Raw genomic sequence first — 17,575 nt, forward strand, 5'->3', positions numbered from 1 at the left:
AATTTATAAATAGAAATAAGTCAACACTTGATGTGAGGTAACTTTTAAATCTAATTTCTTCCTTAATTGCTGCATTAGAGAACAAATAACTTTTTTCTTACCTTCTTGAGAAGAGAAAAAGTAATCAGTTGAAACCATTTGATGGTTTGGCAGGGTATTTTCCACAGATCTGTCTATTTCTGCCTGAGTAGATCCTTCAGTACCTAGTAATGTTTTTGATTTTTCATCATTATTTTTAGAAGATGGAGTTTTGAAAAGTACTTCTTTATGAATTCTCCTGGGTGATTCTATTTCAGAAGCCATATCTGCAAATAAAATTAGAAATGTTTGGGTTTTTCTTTTAAGATTTATTTATTTTAAGGGAGAGAAAAAGAGCATGAGCATGCATTGGGGGAGGGGCAGAGGGAAAGAATCTTCAAGGAGACTCTCCACTGAGTGGGGAGCCCCACACAGGGCTCCACATGGGGCTCAATACAGAGCTTAATCCCACAACTCATGAGATCATGACCTGAGCTGAAACCAAGAGTTGGACACTCAACCAACTGAGCCACCCAAGCACCCCTGGAGTTCCTTTAATACTTGCTTTGTTGTAAGCTTTCCTTTTGTTTTTTAGGCAGACCATTCTTTGAATTTTTGTGGTCATTGTGACACTTTTTTTTTAAGATTTTATTTATTTATTTGACAGACAGAGATCACAAGTAGGCAGAGCAGAGAGGCAGGCAGAGAGAAAGGGAGGAGCAGGATCCCCGCTGAGCAGAGAGCCCGATGTGGGGCTCGATCCCAGGACCCTGGTATCATGACCTGAGCCAAAGGCAGAGGGTTAACCCACTGAGCCACCCAGGTGCCCCGTGACATTTCTTAATGGAAAGAATTCACTAAAATATAAACTGCAGCCTGCATTAGTTCCTACTGTTAATGTAATAAATAACCACACATTCAGTGACTTAAATAGTACACATATAGTCTCTTACAGTTCTGGAGTCCCAAAATCAAGGTGTTAACAAGGCTGTGTTTCTTCTGTAGGCTCTAGAGGAGAATCTATTTTCTTGCCTTTTCTACCTTGTGGAGGCAACCTGCATCACTTAGCTCATGGCCCCTTCTTTCATTTTCAAAGATAGCACTCTCCCTTACTCTGACCCTCCTTCCTTCCGCCTTTAGCAAACCTTGTGATTATATTGGGTCCACTAGGATACTCTCTCCATCTCAGGATGCTTAATTTAATCATATCTTCAAGTCCTTTTTGCCATGTTCAATAACATAGTCACAGGGCCTGGTAATTAAGACATGAACATCTTTGAACGGTCATTATTCAGCCTATGCCTTTTCTTTATTCTTTTACCAAGGAAGAATTTTTAAAACGATATACAATTCTATTCTCTACATCGTTTTCTTGTCCTAAAAACTATTTTTAAAAAAACTAACATAACTGTCAACAACTCTATTGTGCTATATAGGCTTGTTACTAAGAGTAAGATACTAAATATCTCTCTATAGAATTTCATTCCTCTTAGATACATTTATTACCTTAGGAAGTGTAATACTTAAATGCCATTGAAAAAATGTATATCCCTGCCATTCAAGAAAATTGGTAAGATAGATTACTCTTACTTTATCTGTTAAAGAACCAGGAGTCAAAATGACCAATATTATTTATACTATCTACAGCCTACCTTTTTTTTATATACAAAAGGATTTATTTAAAATCAGTAAGACACTACCACATCATGACCCTGTCACACCAGGCTTTTAACACAAGACTCGCTCTAGAATACTGAAGGGACATAAAACACAAATTGATTCAGAAGTATAACAATTAAGAAATAAAACAACAAAAGCAAATTTCTTTTAATGAGAACTCAGAATCAAACTTCAGAGGGACGCAACATGATACTTCCATTTGGGGACTTGATACAAAAAATTGTTTGAACTGCTATGAGCAGGTGGCAAGAGCCACCTTCAAATGAATCTTAAGACTGGAAAATACTGTCTCACCACCTGTTGGGGATAAGTTACAAATGGAATAATTTAGTATGGTCAGTAGCTACTTCAATGACCACTTCACCTGGATACTTTCCCATAACGACTCTGCTGATTGCTGTAATCACCATATCCACAATAGTTGTTGTAACCACCGTAATCATATCCTACATAACCACCTGTTCTATTTAATAAATAGAACAAACTGAGCCAGTTACACAAAGAAACTTACAGCAATTATTTTGCAAGTTCTGCAATCTACTCCACTGGATCGTGCATATCTAAAACACATATCTGCCAGTGTGAACTATTAAGTATAAAAGCCATTATCACTCCAACCTTTTTTTTAAGATCTTATCTATTTATTTTGGAGAGAGAGAGAGCATGCAAGCATGAGAGTGGGGAGGAGCAGGAGGCAGGGGAAGCAGACTCCCGGATGAGTGCAAACCCTGATATGGGACTCAGTCCCAAGACACTGAGATCATGACCCAAGACAAAGTCAGACACTTAACCGACTGAGCCACCCAGGCATCCCTTCTCTCAAACTTTAAATGAGATAGCTCCAAAGACGGAAGAACCAGTTAAGGCAGGCACTTAACTGACTGAGCCACCCAAGCACCCCTAAACAGAAGCTTTTTTTTTAAAGATTTTATTTTTATTTATTTATATGATAGCGAAAGAGAGATCACAAGTAGGCAGAGAGGCAGGCAGAAAGAGGGGGAAGCAGGCTCTCTGCTGAGCGTAGAGCCTGATGTGGGGCTCAATCCCAGGACCCTGGGATCATGACCTGAGCTGAAGGCAGAGGCTTGACCCACTGAGCCACCCAGGAGCCCCTAAATAGAAGCCCCTAAAATCAGATACATCTTTCATATCAACTGAAAATTCTGAATGATTGAGAGCAATCTTTATTGGCTAGTAATTATAGGATGTCTTATATTTTAAAGTACATTATTTACTAATTTATTAGAATGTATTGTGTAAAACAAATATAGGTAATGTAAGTTCAAACTATATTCTTGACATTATTTAAGTTACTTTAGCAATTAAGCAAAGACTAACACATTAAAATAATGTTTTATATGTTTATGTTGGCTCAGTAGAGGGAAAATACAGATATTTTAAGTAGAATATAAAAGTAAAAAACTTCAAGATATTCTCATTCAACTGTTAGTAAAATACATGCTTCCATGAGTATACAGAGGTATATGCTTGTTTCCTCCTTCAGACCAAATAACAGCATAAAGTTGTGCTGAGGAATCAAATTAAAATCAATAATAAATTGTATTTTGGATTTCATTCCTATGCTATGAATGAGTATAGCAAAGGCAAAATTACACGTTTCCTTAATTTGGTGATCTCATGAAATTGACATCCTGCTTCAATAACTGCCATAAATTTCTGAGAAGGAACTCAAGAAATTATAAATCTTATCACAGCTTTTTTTACAGAATTCATAAATCTATACTGGCAGAGAAAAATTTTATTTTATCCAATTGATAATATGATCATTAGGGAAAATATATTTTATTTTGAATTTCAGTGTAACAAGGCTGATATTTATTTAAATAAGTAAGTATTGATATTTTATTCAAATAAAATATTCCTGATTTTTCTGATTTTATGCTACATATTAAGTATTTAAATGATTTATACCTTTAAATGACAATATACCTAAGTTCAAATTAGGAATAAAATGCACATGCACATCTTTTTGAGAACCGTCATTTTAAAAAGATTATCTGGGGCGCCTGGGTGGCTCAGTTGGTTAGCTGTCTGACTTGGGCTCAGGTCATGATCTGGGGATCCTGGGATCCAGCCCTGAGCTGGGATTCCTGCTCAGTGGAGAGTTTGCTCCTCCCACTCTCTCTGTCCCTCTCCCCTTCTTGTGCTCTCTCTCTCTCTCAAATAAATAAAATCCTAAAAAATAATAAAATAAAAGAATTATCCTTCCCCAAAATTAATTGAAAAAAGTTTTAATTTGTACCATGTCAAAATTTCCCACATTTGTATTGTTGGATCATATATTCATAAGCATACCATATCTAATAGTCATTTATTTTAAAACAATTCAATTTTCAAACATAGTTTAAACTGATCATTTGATTGAATTAACTAATCAGAGTTAAAGGGGAAAAAAAGTTTTAACAAGTCCTAGCCTGAAATATAGTATTCAGGTAAATTGTGGGATTTACTTCTCAGTTAGTTTTTAAGATAAGAGGAGGAAAGTATCAATGCAGTTCTGAAAAGCAGTATTAAAGATTAGTAAGAGAATTATTCAGTGTCTAATTTTGCACTTGCAATTACAAATTTAACATAACACTTTGATGCTGTCATTTATTTGGCATTGTTCAAAAGATGAAAGTCCCAAGTAAGCAAACTCGTATCAGTAATTTAATAATGCCACCAGTGGACATTAAAGTAAAAAATGAGCAATTGGGGGCCTGGGTGGCTCAGTTGGTTAAGTGTCTGCCTTTAGCTCAGGTCATGATCCCAGGGCCCTGGGATGGAGCCCCGCATCAGGCTTCCTGCTCAGAGGGGAGTCTGCTTCTCAGGATCCCATCCCCCTGCTTGTGTTCCCTTTCCGGTTGTCTCTGTGTCAAATAAATAAATAAAATCTTTTAAAAAAAAGATTTACGTTAGATACGATATGCCTTTCTTACAATAGTTTATAAACAGAATTTTAAGTCAAATAAAATAATGAAGAACTTTTCATATTTAACACTATTTGGGAAACTCATTATTTAAATAAGTTCATTTGGAGTCCTTTTATAAAAGTTAATATTTTAATATAAATAACTGTACCCTAATTCATCTGTTTTGTAAATACCTATGTCAGTATATTAGTTTTTCTATAAATCTGGTTATCTCGGGTCTCAGACTTTCATAAATATTGATTTAAGATCAGTAATTCATTTTTCATAAACTCTTTCTGAGTAAGACAAATTTTCATTTGCTATTTCCTAAAAGAGTTGTTGAAATTATCTGAAAATTTTGGCTGTTGTAGCTCTTTTCCAAGAACCAAAAATAGGGCCTGCGGCTTTATCTGAATTTTTTTTAGTATTCCTTTTTAAAAACAAATTTTACATGACCCCAGGTTATTTTCCATTTAATTAATACCATAATATTTTGGAATAATATACTTTGTTTATATAGAATGACATATCTTTTTTAGAAACTTAAAGGAATTTCTGAATATTTTCACAAAAGTCCCTCAAAACTATTTATAATTGCAAAATTGCCCTATTCTCATTTGACTATTCTCGAAGTTTTCATATTTAGAAATTCTCTTAGCATCACTAATGAAATAATAAATAAATTCTACTAAAGTGATATTCAGGCTGTCCTTGAGTTCTATACATATGTTTAAAATATTTTCATATATCTGTTTTTTGAATCTTCTTTATTTCTGGACCTGATGTTGTTTTGCGTTATTTTAGTCTCACTTATTCTTCCTAATTTCTCTTATTTGCTTTTTCATAAATATTCTTTTAGGAACTAAAACCTGAAAACAAAATAACTTCCTCTTTAGCCTTTGGCATCATGTCTTTAATATTTTTAGTCATTAAAATGCATCACGGGGTGCCTGTTTGGCTCAGTGGGGCAAGCCTCTGCCTTCAGCTCAGGTCATGATCTCAGGGTCCTGGGATCGAGCCCCACATCAGGCTCTCTGCTCAGCAGGGAGCCTGCTTCCCCCTCTTTCTGCCTGCCTCTCTGCCTACTTGTGATTTCTCTCTGTCAAATAAATAAATAAAATCTTAAAAAAAAAAAAAAAGCAGCACACCTACATCTTTCTCATTTAGAAAAGGGTAAGACTCTAAATCTACATTCTGATTAAGGATATTAAGTAAAGAGCTCACATTTTGGAGAATATTAAGAAATGACATATAGTTCTGGAAATTCAAGAAAATCAACCATTTCTGATAGAAATAAATGTGTTTTCTTCTGAGTTTGCAACAGTGTTGATCTCTTCTTGTGAAAGGCTATCTGTCATTCTAGGGTTCAATCGTTCCTGAATTATTGGCCAGGATTTACAGAGTTTCTAATCTATCCATCACAGAGACATCAGAATGGAGATGTGAGAAAGTCGTGTTACATAATTCTTTTTTTTTTTAAGATTTTATTTATTTATTTGACAGAGAGAGATCACAAGTAGACAGAGAGGCAGGCAGAGAGAGAGAGAAGCAGGCTCCCTGCTGAGCAGAGAGCCCGATGCGGAACTCGATCCCAGGACCCTGAGATCATGACCTGAGCCGAAGGCAGCGGCTTAACCCACTGAGCCACCCAGGCGCCCCTACATAATTCTTTACTTAAAATAGAATCCACAGATTTTTAATCATAGAAATCGCTAGATACCTAGACATCTAGATCTAGAAGTATCCTCTGATACTCTGCCCTCTTCCATTGCCTACTGTTAAGCTCCCAGAATTGACAGAAAACCATTCAAATATAGTTATACTGGGATGTTATTAATGAGCTAAAAAGTTAATGTAAATGAGCAAAAAGAAATCTTCATTTACCAAAATAGAAAGTCAAAGGACATCATCAAGTATAAATCAGAGCAGAACAATATAAAGGTTTTATTCAGAAAATAGAGATAAATACTAAAAGAAATTGGATAAGAAAGAAAGAAAAAGAAAGAAGGAAAGAAAGAAAAAGAAAGAAAGAAATAGAAATTACTGTCTCTGGAACAGAGGTGAGAGTAGAGATGGACACAGGGAAAAATTGTTTTTGTTTAAAAAGACAAAAAAAAAAGCCTTAGTACTATTTATATTTTAAAACCTGTTTACATATATTACTTCAATAAAAATAAACACTTATTGCAAACTATCTTAAGATCTTCTTGGAATATCTGTATATCTCCAATCATTCCTTCTTCCTTGGCATTTTATTTTATAATATTAAGATCTTCGTCCCAGAGTAAACCAGAAGTTAATAAACGGTAGTTAATAAGGTTATTGTTGATTATTGAGTATTTTGAGAAACATGGATTTCTGGACTTTTTCATCCAATTTGTACTTACAAAAATAAATTATGTTTAAAAAAATTAATTATATTAGAGGCACCTGCGTAGCTCAGTCAGTTAAGCATCTGCCTTCAGCTCAGGTAATATCCCAGGGTCCTAGGATTGAGCCCCACATCAGGCTCCCTGCTCAGCGGTGCACCTGTATTCTCCCTTTCCCTCTGCTGCTTTCCTGCTTATGTGTGTGCTCGTTCTCTGTCAAATAAATGGAATCTTTCATAAATAAATAAGTATATACATGCATACAATTATAGATATTTTATACCAACCTGACTGACTGGATCTGCTTTTTAGCATCATAGCTTTCATATTATCTGTGTGATCATTTTCAGCTGAAAATTCTTCTGTTTCATCATTTTCAATTACATTATTTTCATCCTGTATCTGCTCAGAAAATGGCAATTCTGTTTCCTTTGGAATGTCCTGGAAGTTCCAAGGACTGTCAAAATTATATAAGAACTTTTTAAAATATGGTAAGGTATCAGAATCATCTATTTTCTCTGGGGCTCTTTCCTTGCTTACTTGATCTTCAGTTTCCATAATTTCTCTTGTTTTTATTTCTTGTTCCTTATCAGGGTCAAATTTGCTTGTTGGCAGATGTTCATGTTTATCTCCTCCATATCCTCCTTCACTTTTTCCATCATCTGATATAATTTCATCTTCATTGGTATATACAAAGCCTAGCATACCAAAACCAAAATCAAACCAACTTGGCTTGAGAATTGAGGTATCATTGACAATTGTGTCTTCTTTTTCTGTTAATATTTCTGGGCATGGAACTGTGGGTTCTTCTTCAGATGATATGGAATTAGGAGCATCTTGTAGTGGTGGATTGCTTTCTTTCGACAATAATTCAAGCCCTGTATCCTCACCTCCAAAACCTAAATAACTTTTAAAACCACCCCCAAACCAACTAGTGGCTTCAGGACTGTTAATGTTCTCTGACTCAGAACCTAGTTCAGACTGTTTCTTTGGCACTAAATCAAATTCCAATTCAGGTTCTTGCTTTTGTTCTGTTTGGGGTTCATCATTATTTAATTCCTCTAGGCCATTCTCATCTTCTCCTGCCATTTTTCTACTTTGAAATGAACTTTCTTGTAGAGGTTCAATAACTGATTCAAAAGTCTTTCCTTCAGCTAGTCCCCTTCCAAATCCAAACCATCCTTTTACTTCAGCTGGTGGGATGTGATCCACTTCTGGAAGAGAATCCTCTTTCATACTTCCAGCATCCACTCCTTCCCAGTCTTTTGATTCACTAGTACTTCTGATATCTTCAGGAGCTTCTGATGATGGAAAATGATCTTCAAACAAAGTACTTTCAGAAGCTGAATAAAATCCAGATTCTCTCTGAAAATCACTTTCATACACACTAGACTTTTGGTCTTTATCTTCTTCATATAGATATATATTTTTGCTATCATCACTGTTTAATTCACTGTCTTCATTTTCAAATGTGTAACTTACTCCAAGAAGACAAAGAAAATCAGATTCCTATAAGAGAAAAACTGATTGACATACATATACTAAAAATCCTTGTTTTTCCTTAAGTCACTTAAAATAGATGACTATGATTTTCCCAAGACCATACAACTAGCTCAACAGCACAACAAAAACTAAAATCAGATCTCCTAATCTCAATCATTTATATCACAACTGACTCAGGGTCAATTATATAAATCTAAATGAAAAATCAAGGCTTTGAGTATATTCTGAAAATTAACTCTTGATGAAAAGGCCTACATGTCCATAAAATCTTGCTTCTTTTAAGAGTGTACTAACCAGGGACGCCTGGGTGGCTCAGTTGGTTGGACGACTGCTTTCAGCTCAGGTCATGATCTCGGAGTCCCGGGATCGAGTCCCACATCGGGCTCCCAGCTCCACGGGGAGTCTGCTTCTCCCTCTGACCTTCTCCTAGCTCATGCTCTCTCTCACTGCCTCTCTTTCAAATAAATAAATAAAATCTTTAAAAAAAAAAAAAAGAGTGTACTAACCAGACACATGCAGCTGTGTGGTTATTTGAGAGTGGAATTTCACAGCACATGGCCACAGCTCAGACAGCCCAGAGACTCTAAAGCCTGAAGGCCTTGTTAAAAGTTGCACTACAACATTTAGACTTTTTTTATTGAGATATGGTATATAGCCAATTGCGGTAGAGAATCCTCTTTTCATCTCATAGAACAACTGAATCAGCAAGAAGAAAAATGGTGAAGTTAATATTTTTTTTAATTTTACTTTAAGTAGGCTTCACACCCAATGTGGGACTTGAACACATGACCTGGAGATCAACCGTTCCATGCTCTACCGACCAAAGTTATTTTTCAAAGTTATTATTTTTTAATCTGAAGGTATAAAACAGTGATATGTAGTTCTCTTTGGATATGATCATTATGAAATGAGAATAAAGTTCAGAATTTTTAAAGATTTTACTTATTTATTTGACAGACAGAGATGACAAGTAGGCAGAGAGGCAGGCAGAGAGGGAGAGAGGAGGAAGCAGGCTCCTCGCTGAGCAGAGAGCCCAAGGTGGGGCTCGATCCCAGGTCCCTGAGATCATGACCTAAGCTGAAGGCAGCGGCTTCAAACCACTGAGCCACCCAGGTGCCCCAAAGTTCAGAATTTTTAAAAAGTGAACTTCAAAATTGAAATTTTACAATGTTTTAGGCACTGCAGTATAATACGTGATTGAGAACAGATTCTGGAGCCAACCATTTGGGTTTAAATCCAGACCCTGATATTCACCTCTGTGAACTTGGGTGAATTATATGATATTTTTATGTCTCATTCTCCTCATCTATAAAATGAGGATAATGACATATGGTATCTTATGTATCTATCTTATATGGGTGTTGTGTTGTGAGGATTAAACGAATGAAGTGCTTAGAAGAGTTAGTAACTATCTGTAGTGAACACTAGCCTCACCCACCTCAAGTTACACCACCCCAGATTAGCCAGTAATGTAAGGGTAAAAAGGCCCAACACCTTGCCCTATTCAAGACAACTCTTGAAAGGCCATTCCAGGTTCAGAGTTCCTTATGGAATCAACTGAAACCTTTGTAGCAATGGCATCACAGTTTAACTTCTCTGTCCAATTCTGCTTTTTCTTTTGATCCCTCACAGGTGTTCTTCCTAAGAGTACTCCCCCAGTAAACTTCTTGGGTGCAAAGGTCCCCCTCAGAGTCTATTTCTCAGAGAACTTGACTAAGAATGTAGAGCTTCTGTATGCTTCCTCTGTGCTGTACACTGTGCTAGGTGCTGAAATTCTACAGTAAACAAAAGAAAAAATGAATTGTGATAAGTGCTGTGGAGGAAATAAACAGGAATCTGTGATTAAGATGGAGTAGTCCCACAAGAATCATCATGGATGGCCTCTCTGAAGCACTGAAGTTTACGTGGTGATAGAAAGGATAAGAAGGAACTAGCTAAATGAAGAACCTGGGGAAAGCATTTGAACCAGAAGGAACAGCCTGTTTGGGTCTCTGGGGTGGGAAAGTGTTTAGCATGTTCTAAGAACAGTCAATAAGCGAGCATGGCCAGGAGCATAGTAAGTGAGGAGAGAGCAGTGTCAGGGTCATTGGGAAGGGGGTGGAGGACAGGAGCAGATCGTGTAGAGCCAGGGTAAGGAGCTGGGGGCTTGATTCTAGGTTCATTGGAAAGCCATTCACAGGCTTTAAACTAAAGGAATGACAGCTGAAGTTTTGTTGGGGTTTTTTGTTTTTGTTTTTTGGGATTTTTTTTGTTTGGGTTTTGTTCTTAGGAGATCCATTGCTATTTGGAAAATGTATTGGAAGAGGACAAAGGTAGAGTCAAGGAGATCAATACTGCAATATTTTAATCAAGAGATGATGAGGCCTTGGATTAGGGCTATGGAGAGAGTGAAAATGACAAGAAGACGATGTATTCCAGATATATTTTGGAGATAAAACTGACAGGACCAGTAATTATACATTGAACTGACTATTAATCCCAGAATTTATGCTGAGAAAAAACCAGATAATAGACAGTTTGCTTGATTAGGCTGACTCATCTCACATTGACCTTATTTAAGTGTCCTTAACCTGGAATCTGAATTAAATAGGCTAATCAAACTTACATATTAAAAAGTCACATTCTGATACTTTTTCTCATTATCAAGCCCAACATCATCAAACCCAACACTATCAAGCTCATTTAAAACTCAACAGAAAAAGAAATTGTACAGATATGAGATCTAGAGAGAGTGATGGAAAAGAAATTTTGTCCCAGTAGGATAATAACACTAATAATAATATCTAATACTTTTATAGCACTTACTAAGTGCTGTTCTATATGCTTTACGTATGTTCATCTTTCCCCAATAAATTTATGAAGTAGCACTCTATTACAATCATCATCCTCATTTTACAGTTTAGAAAATTAAAGTATACAAGGCCACAGTCAGTCTTTGAACTCAGTCCAGACTCTATCCTGCTCTCAACTACTTTACTCTACCTGTCTGTAAATTTTTCAGAAAGTAGTATGCCTGTCATCAACTTTGTCTTACCTCATTTTATTCACGTACTCAAACTATTCCTAGATTAAGTTCTCACACCAACTATTTTATATATTCACTACACAAGGTAATTAGCCAATGGACACTTATACTACAGAAAGCTATTTTAGCCAAGAAATTATAAATTAAATTAACAACTGAAATGTTATTAATACTCACTTTAGTTGATATCTCAACTTCCTCAGATATGAAGACCTCTTCAATCTGTACTGCATCTCTGGGAAAATATCCAAAGTCCTTTCCTTTCTACCAAAATGAAGAATAAAGATTAGCAAGGAGGAGTGGTCGAAGCTATAGTAACTATGGAGCCTAATTTTGCCCCACGTCTTTGGTTTTCATCTATCTCAAATCACAAACATTAATTGGCTTTCATTTACCATCTAAAAGAAAGTGAGTGAAATCATATTCTTTTATTTAATTTTAAGTAATCTCTGTACCCAATGTGGAGTTCAAACTTAGAACCTCCAAATTCAAGAGATGCACACTTTACCAACTAAGCTGGCCAGACACTCCTATTATTCAAAAGAATAGTACTAAATTGAGGGAACATAGAGCCAAGTTGTAAAAGACCACTTTTTCAAACTTCTGAAGGAAAACCGTCCCACACACCGATTTTGTTCCTTTTTATGTTTGTCAATGACCTTCTTTACCCAGGTGGACCCCAGATTTACACTGTAAACCAGGGATATCAAAGGGCAAAGGAATGGTGGCAGTAGCCAAGCCCGATGGAGCTGTGACCTATTCAACATTTTCAGGATGTCAAAATGTAGTAAGATGTTTAAACACTGAAGGACTAAGATGGATTCATGAAGATAGCAGAGATCTATACATCCTCCTAGGAGGGTTTGGTTCCATTCAACTTTTCTGCAGCTACCTTGATAATAGGGATCTCCTTAATCCAGTTCAAGCAGTGAACTAGAACCCCCAAGAGTGAAGGCTTCACCATCCCACTCTCAGTCCATTTCCTATCCGCGGCAAAGTTTAAAGGCCATGTTTTGGTCCCTTGATCCAGCACCACTACATCTCAACGGTGGTTCTTCCAGCTCTGTAGCTCCTGCCGCTATTTAGAACCTGATAGGCTGTGGGTGAATGCTGCAGTGTGGTTTCTTGAACAGCTTCCTGCCCAGACTAAAACACCTAATGCATGGAACTCAGTATGCTTGAAACTTCTCCCTGGCCTCCACACATTACATGCTGCTTTTGTGTGGAACTATCATTTTCACACACAGAAACCAAGAAAGAATGCTTTCTTTTCCTCTTGTGATACCTATGGTGACATTTATCTTACAGCTCCATTGGTTGCCTCTAATATGTTCAGAGACATACACTGGCATGTGTAAGAGACCATAAGCAGTAAGGAATCTTTGGAACTGCAGAAGTCAAATAATTCTGGCCGTTGACAGTCAGGGGTTGAGTCATATAGCTCCCGATGCTAAAAAGCTAGATAGATTCAAACAGAACCTGCTCCTTCTAATAGTGATCACAGAGGCTACACAACAGAAAAATCTTTTGCATATTCAATATGGAAATGATGTATGCATCAGGTTGGTCACACTTGTTCAGCATAGGAGTAAAATTGCTTATAGCATCTTTTTATTATAAAGCATAATGATACCATCAGAGATACACATATATTTCCAACTGAAAACACTAATCATTAATTTTCCTGTTACATATTTAGAGAGTTTACTCAGGCTTCTAGGAATTTCCGTGTAATAAGACTTTAGGCCAAATAAAAGGCTCTCCCACTTGTTGTTTTTCATGAAAAATTCACACACATACCTTGATTCTCTAGGCTCCTCATCTCTCTGAGGATCTCTTCAATAAGAACTCTATCCCTGGGGTGCCTGGGTGGCTCAGTCCATCTGCCTTTGGCTCAGGTCATGATCTCAGGGACCTCAGATCAAGCCCCATGTTGGGCTCCTTGCTCCACAGAGATTCTGTTTCTCCCTCTCCTTCTGTACCACCACCCCCACCCTGCCCATGCTCTCTCTCTCAAATAAAGAAATCTTAAATTAAAAAACAAAGTCCTTTATGTGCTCAGAAAGACATGTCTTTTAATCTGATTAATTAACTAAAACTTCCCGGTCTCTCTTAAACTTAGCCATTGGCAGCACCATGGGATCACTGGTGTTGCCTAGATATTCCATAATCTCCACCAGCACCTCTAAATTTTATTCACCAAGTAAATATAAAACTTAACTTCAAAAACTCTGCATGCTATGTAAAAATAATTTCAAGGCACTCTTAGTTCTCTATCCCAACCAGAATGCCTTCCCAAAATGCTACTTTTGTATAAATTTTGGAACCAAGACTGAACATGACCATTTTTGTTTGTTTAAATATGTGAAGAGTGGGGTGCATGGGTGGCTCAGTTGGTTAAGCATCTGACTCTTGATTTGGGCTCAGGTCGTGATCTCAGGGTCCTGAGATAGAGCCCCATGTACGGCTCCGCACCCAGCAGGGGAGTCTTCTTGAGGTTCTTTCCCTCTGCCCCTCCCCCGAATCATGCACATGCACTCGCTCTCTCTCCCAAATAAATAGATATTTTTTTTAAAAAACATGTTAAGGGTTTTAAATATATATTACATATATACTATATATGTAAAGTGCTTTAAAATGTATTAAAGTTCCTTTAGAAGTGAAAAGCAGATGTTCTGTACAAGCTAGTCATTTATTCTACATTCAGTTTTTAAAACTAGATACTTACACTTCCTGCCCACAAATCTTCCCTTTCTCCTGCAAGTTTAACATAAACAGATATCTCTTCTCCCTTAGTGAAGTTCAGGTATCGGCAGTCAGGTCCTCTGTAATCTCTCATGGCTAAGACTCTGCTTATTAAAGCTATGTAAACATGTGAGAAAAACACACAATTTAAATTAAAGTGATATTTCTCCCCCTCCCATATTGCCCTCCTCCAGTCTATCCTATGTATTTCCAAATGCTAATTTCTTCATATCATTTATCACCTCAAAAACCTACAAAGACTTCCCACTGCACACAGAATCAATTCTAAGCTCTTTGGCTTGGTATCTAAGGCTATCCATAACCTGATCCTCTTCCTTATTTAAAATTATTTCCTTGGGGCGCCTGGGTGGCTCAGTGGGTTAAGCTGCTGCCTTCGGCTCGGGTCATGATCTCAGGTTCCTGGGATCGAGTCCCGCATCGGGCTCTCTGCTCGGCAGGGAGCCTGCTTCCCTCTCTCTCTCTCTGCCTGCCTCTCTGTCTAGTTGTGATCTCTCTCTGTCAAATAAATAAATAAATAAATCTTTTAAAAATAAAATAAAATAAAATAAAATGACTTCCTTTTATTCCTTTACAGTCAAGTTCATCTATCCATTGTCCCTGGAATATGTCATTATCATTCTTATTAGAAAAAAAAGGTAAAGATAATTTGTTTTCTTCCTATTACCTACTACAGTAGTCCCCCTTATCTGTGGGAGATATGATCCAAGACACCTAGTGGTTATCTGAAACCACAGATAGTACTGAACCCTGTATATACTATGTTTTTTCCTATGTATACATACATATAATAAAGTTTAATTTCTAAATTAGGCACAGTAAGAGATTAACAACAATAATAGTAAAATTGAATTGTAACAATATACTATAATAAAAGTTATGTGACCAATCTTTCTCAAAATGTACTTACTCTTCTCAAAATGATGTGGGATAAAATGCCTCCCTAATGAGATGAAGCGAGGTACATGGGGTAAGCACTATGACATAGAGTTGGGCTACTACTAATCTTCTGGCTGCACATCAGAAGGATCATCTGCCTTTGGACCATGGTTGACCCCAGTTAACTAGAACCATGGAAAGTGACCCATGGATAAAGGGGACTTCTGTATATTCCAGGCATTATGATAACTCTTTCCTATCTTTATTTTATTAAAACAGACCTATAAGGTCAATAATTTTCTATCAGTCCAACAAATGAGCCTTTAAATAAGTCTTAGAGAGTTGGTCACACACCTTATAAATGGTGGAGCCAGATTTGCACTGAGATTGTTATTTTCACTGCAATATGCCTTCCATATTCTGAGATTTTTCTTTCTGTTCTTTCCTAAGCCTAGAAACCCTTCAGTCTCTCTTTGCGATCAACTCATATCCTCCTTCTTCTATGAGACATTCCAAACTGGTCCAGCCTGTTCTGTCCCTTTTCTGAACTTCAATTTTACCTTTTATCCTTAAGTTGTATTGCTATTTACTTTTTCATGTTGATCTAATTCCTGGAGGTCAAGAAACTTATCTGACATTTCATTTTATTTCTCTTAGATACACACTCTGATCCCTCCAGACTCAGCACATAATAGACCTTCAATAACTATAATCATAACTACATATACTAGATTTAGCCCTTCAATACATAAAGTAATATACATACCATATTACCTATTATAATTATACTAACATATGTAAAACATTTTGATTAAGTCATATGATTAAAGTTAAAATAACAATATAAATTACTATAAATTTGAGTGTTCCCTTTCCATGTTTCATGTCTGGTCCTAAGGATATTAAAATGAGGTTGTAAAGAGGGAAAGAAAGATTATTACTATTATAAAACATCATCTAGTAAATCTCTACGTATCAAATTATATATCCAAATGATGAAGGAAAATGTTTACTCATAAAAAATTTACTTATAAATTATTACTTTTCTACTAATAATGTTTTGCATTTTTAATTTACATGTTACAAATCAGAAATAATTCTCACATACTGAAGAGATAGAACATATTTAAAACAATTGTAATATATTGTAATGCTATTCATCTTGTACCCTAATGCTAATAACAGAAAATAACTTCTTAAGCAATAAAATGAAAATTAGTTTTTCTTTGTAGAAGATAGGAGAAAGCTAATATTCAAGGATGTAAATAAAATTATGTGCTCCTAACACTGATTTCATTATTTTTACATGATAAATGAACACAGAAATGATTAATGTTTGATAAAGCTTAGATAATAAATCATGGTGATACAAAATAAATATATTTTTAGAAAACTCAAGAGAATCAGAAAGTTCTGATTGTGAAATAGAAACTAAAAAATGTAAGAGCTTCATAAATAAAGAACTATCAAATGGCTTGAAATCTTTTTAATACAAATCAATACAAATCAATTTAGCTATCTTCAAAAATAGTAAAAGCGCTGATTTGTTTTTGAAGCCCGGATTAATATCTTTATAATTTCTCTTATATTTATATATCAGACTGATCTTTGCCCCTTGATACACTTACATTAAAAATTATTATGAAATGCTTTGCTTCAAACATTTTTTATAGGGAAGTATATTTTATAATTGCAAATATTGCTCAATGATATTAATGCTCACTTCTCCATACATGTCCATAATAACATATTATGTCATTTCAGAACCTTAGTTTAAGAGGAAAAGAAGGAAAAAAAGAAAAGCAAACTTACTTTCACATTCCAAGTCACCACATTTTTTTAAATCTGCCAGCAGTTTTGTGCCCTCAAGACACTCTGTCAGAGAAATTACCAAAAGGAGAGTTCTGTGAACTCCAAGCTCCGCCATGCTAAAACAAGCAGGAATCCCAAACAAGGTTTAAGCCAATTGTTTAGCCCGTAACTATACCAGCCAAAACAAGAGATACCCCACTCTGTCTACTAAATTTAAAAGAAAAAGGTTTTTCTAAATTCCTTGATAATTACATTTTTCAACTGGCATTTAGGCTTAACTTGAGGGACAAACGCTCTCTATCAGCAATCTGCAGTGTCAGGTATCCAGTTAATACATAAGGGTTTAATAATTAACAGAGATTTTTAGTTGGACTCAGGGCTTATAAAGGTGACCCATGTAAAGCTGTCTCACTTAAAGGCAACTTGCTTTCTACAGAACGGTTCTTAAACAGGCCTCCATAAAAAGGGAGCTCATCTCTTTATGTTAAAGTCTTAGGTAGGTCAGTCAATAAATACAAACTGAGTATTTCCTGCATACGAATCCCAATATCAATGGAGAATGTATATCGTTAGATGTAGAAGCAGTAATAATTTATACTAAAAGCATGACTTTG

General features: G+C 36.0%; 1 protein-coding gene across 3 annotated transcripts in view; it reads right to left on the reverse strand.

Moving 5' to 3' along the window:
* The window catches only part of MIA2 (MIA SH3 domain ER export factor 2), an 89,084-nt gene extending 71,810 nt beyond the window's left edge, over positions 1–17,274 (reverse strand). For 2 of the 3 annotated variants that reach the window (XM_032871220.1, XM_032871218.1), the window contains exons 1-5: positions 16,962–17,269; positions 14,236–14,369; positions 11,685–11,771; positions 7,267–8,488; positions 102–305 (exon numbers count right to left, since the gene is read on the reverse strand). In XM_032871220.1, coding sequence (XP_032727111.1) covers positions 102–305; positions 7,267–8,488; positions 11,685–11,771; positions 14,236–14,369; positions 16,962–17,076 — 1,762 coding nt within the window. In that variant the 5' untranslated portion in view covers positions 17,077–17,269. Of the gene's footprint in view, positions 1–101; positions 306–7,266; positions 8,489–11,684; positions 11,772–14,235; positions 14,370–16,961 lie in introns of all 3 variants that reach the window. The other variant, XM_032871221.1, reaches the window with a different exon arrangement.
* Between the last annotated feature and the right edge of the window lie 301 nt (positions 17,275–17,575).

The sequence above is a fragment of the Lontra canadensis genome, unplaced genomic scaffold (assembly GCF_010015895.1).
Source record: "Lontra canadensis isolate GAN:19392208 unplaced genomic scaffold, GSC_riverotter_1.0 scaffold42, whole genome shotgun sequence".
NCBI lineage: Eukaryota > Metazoa > Chordata > Mammalia > Carnivora > Mustelidae > Lontra > Lontra canadensis.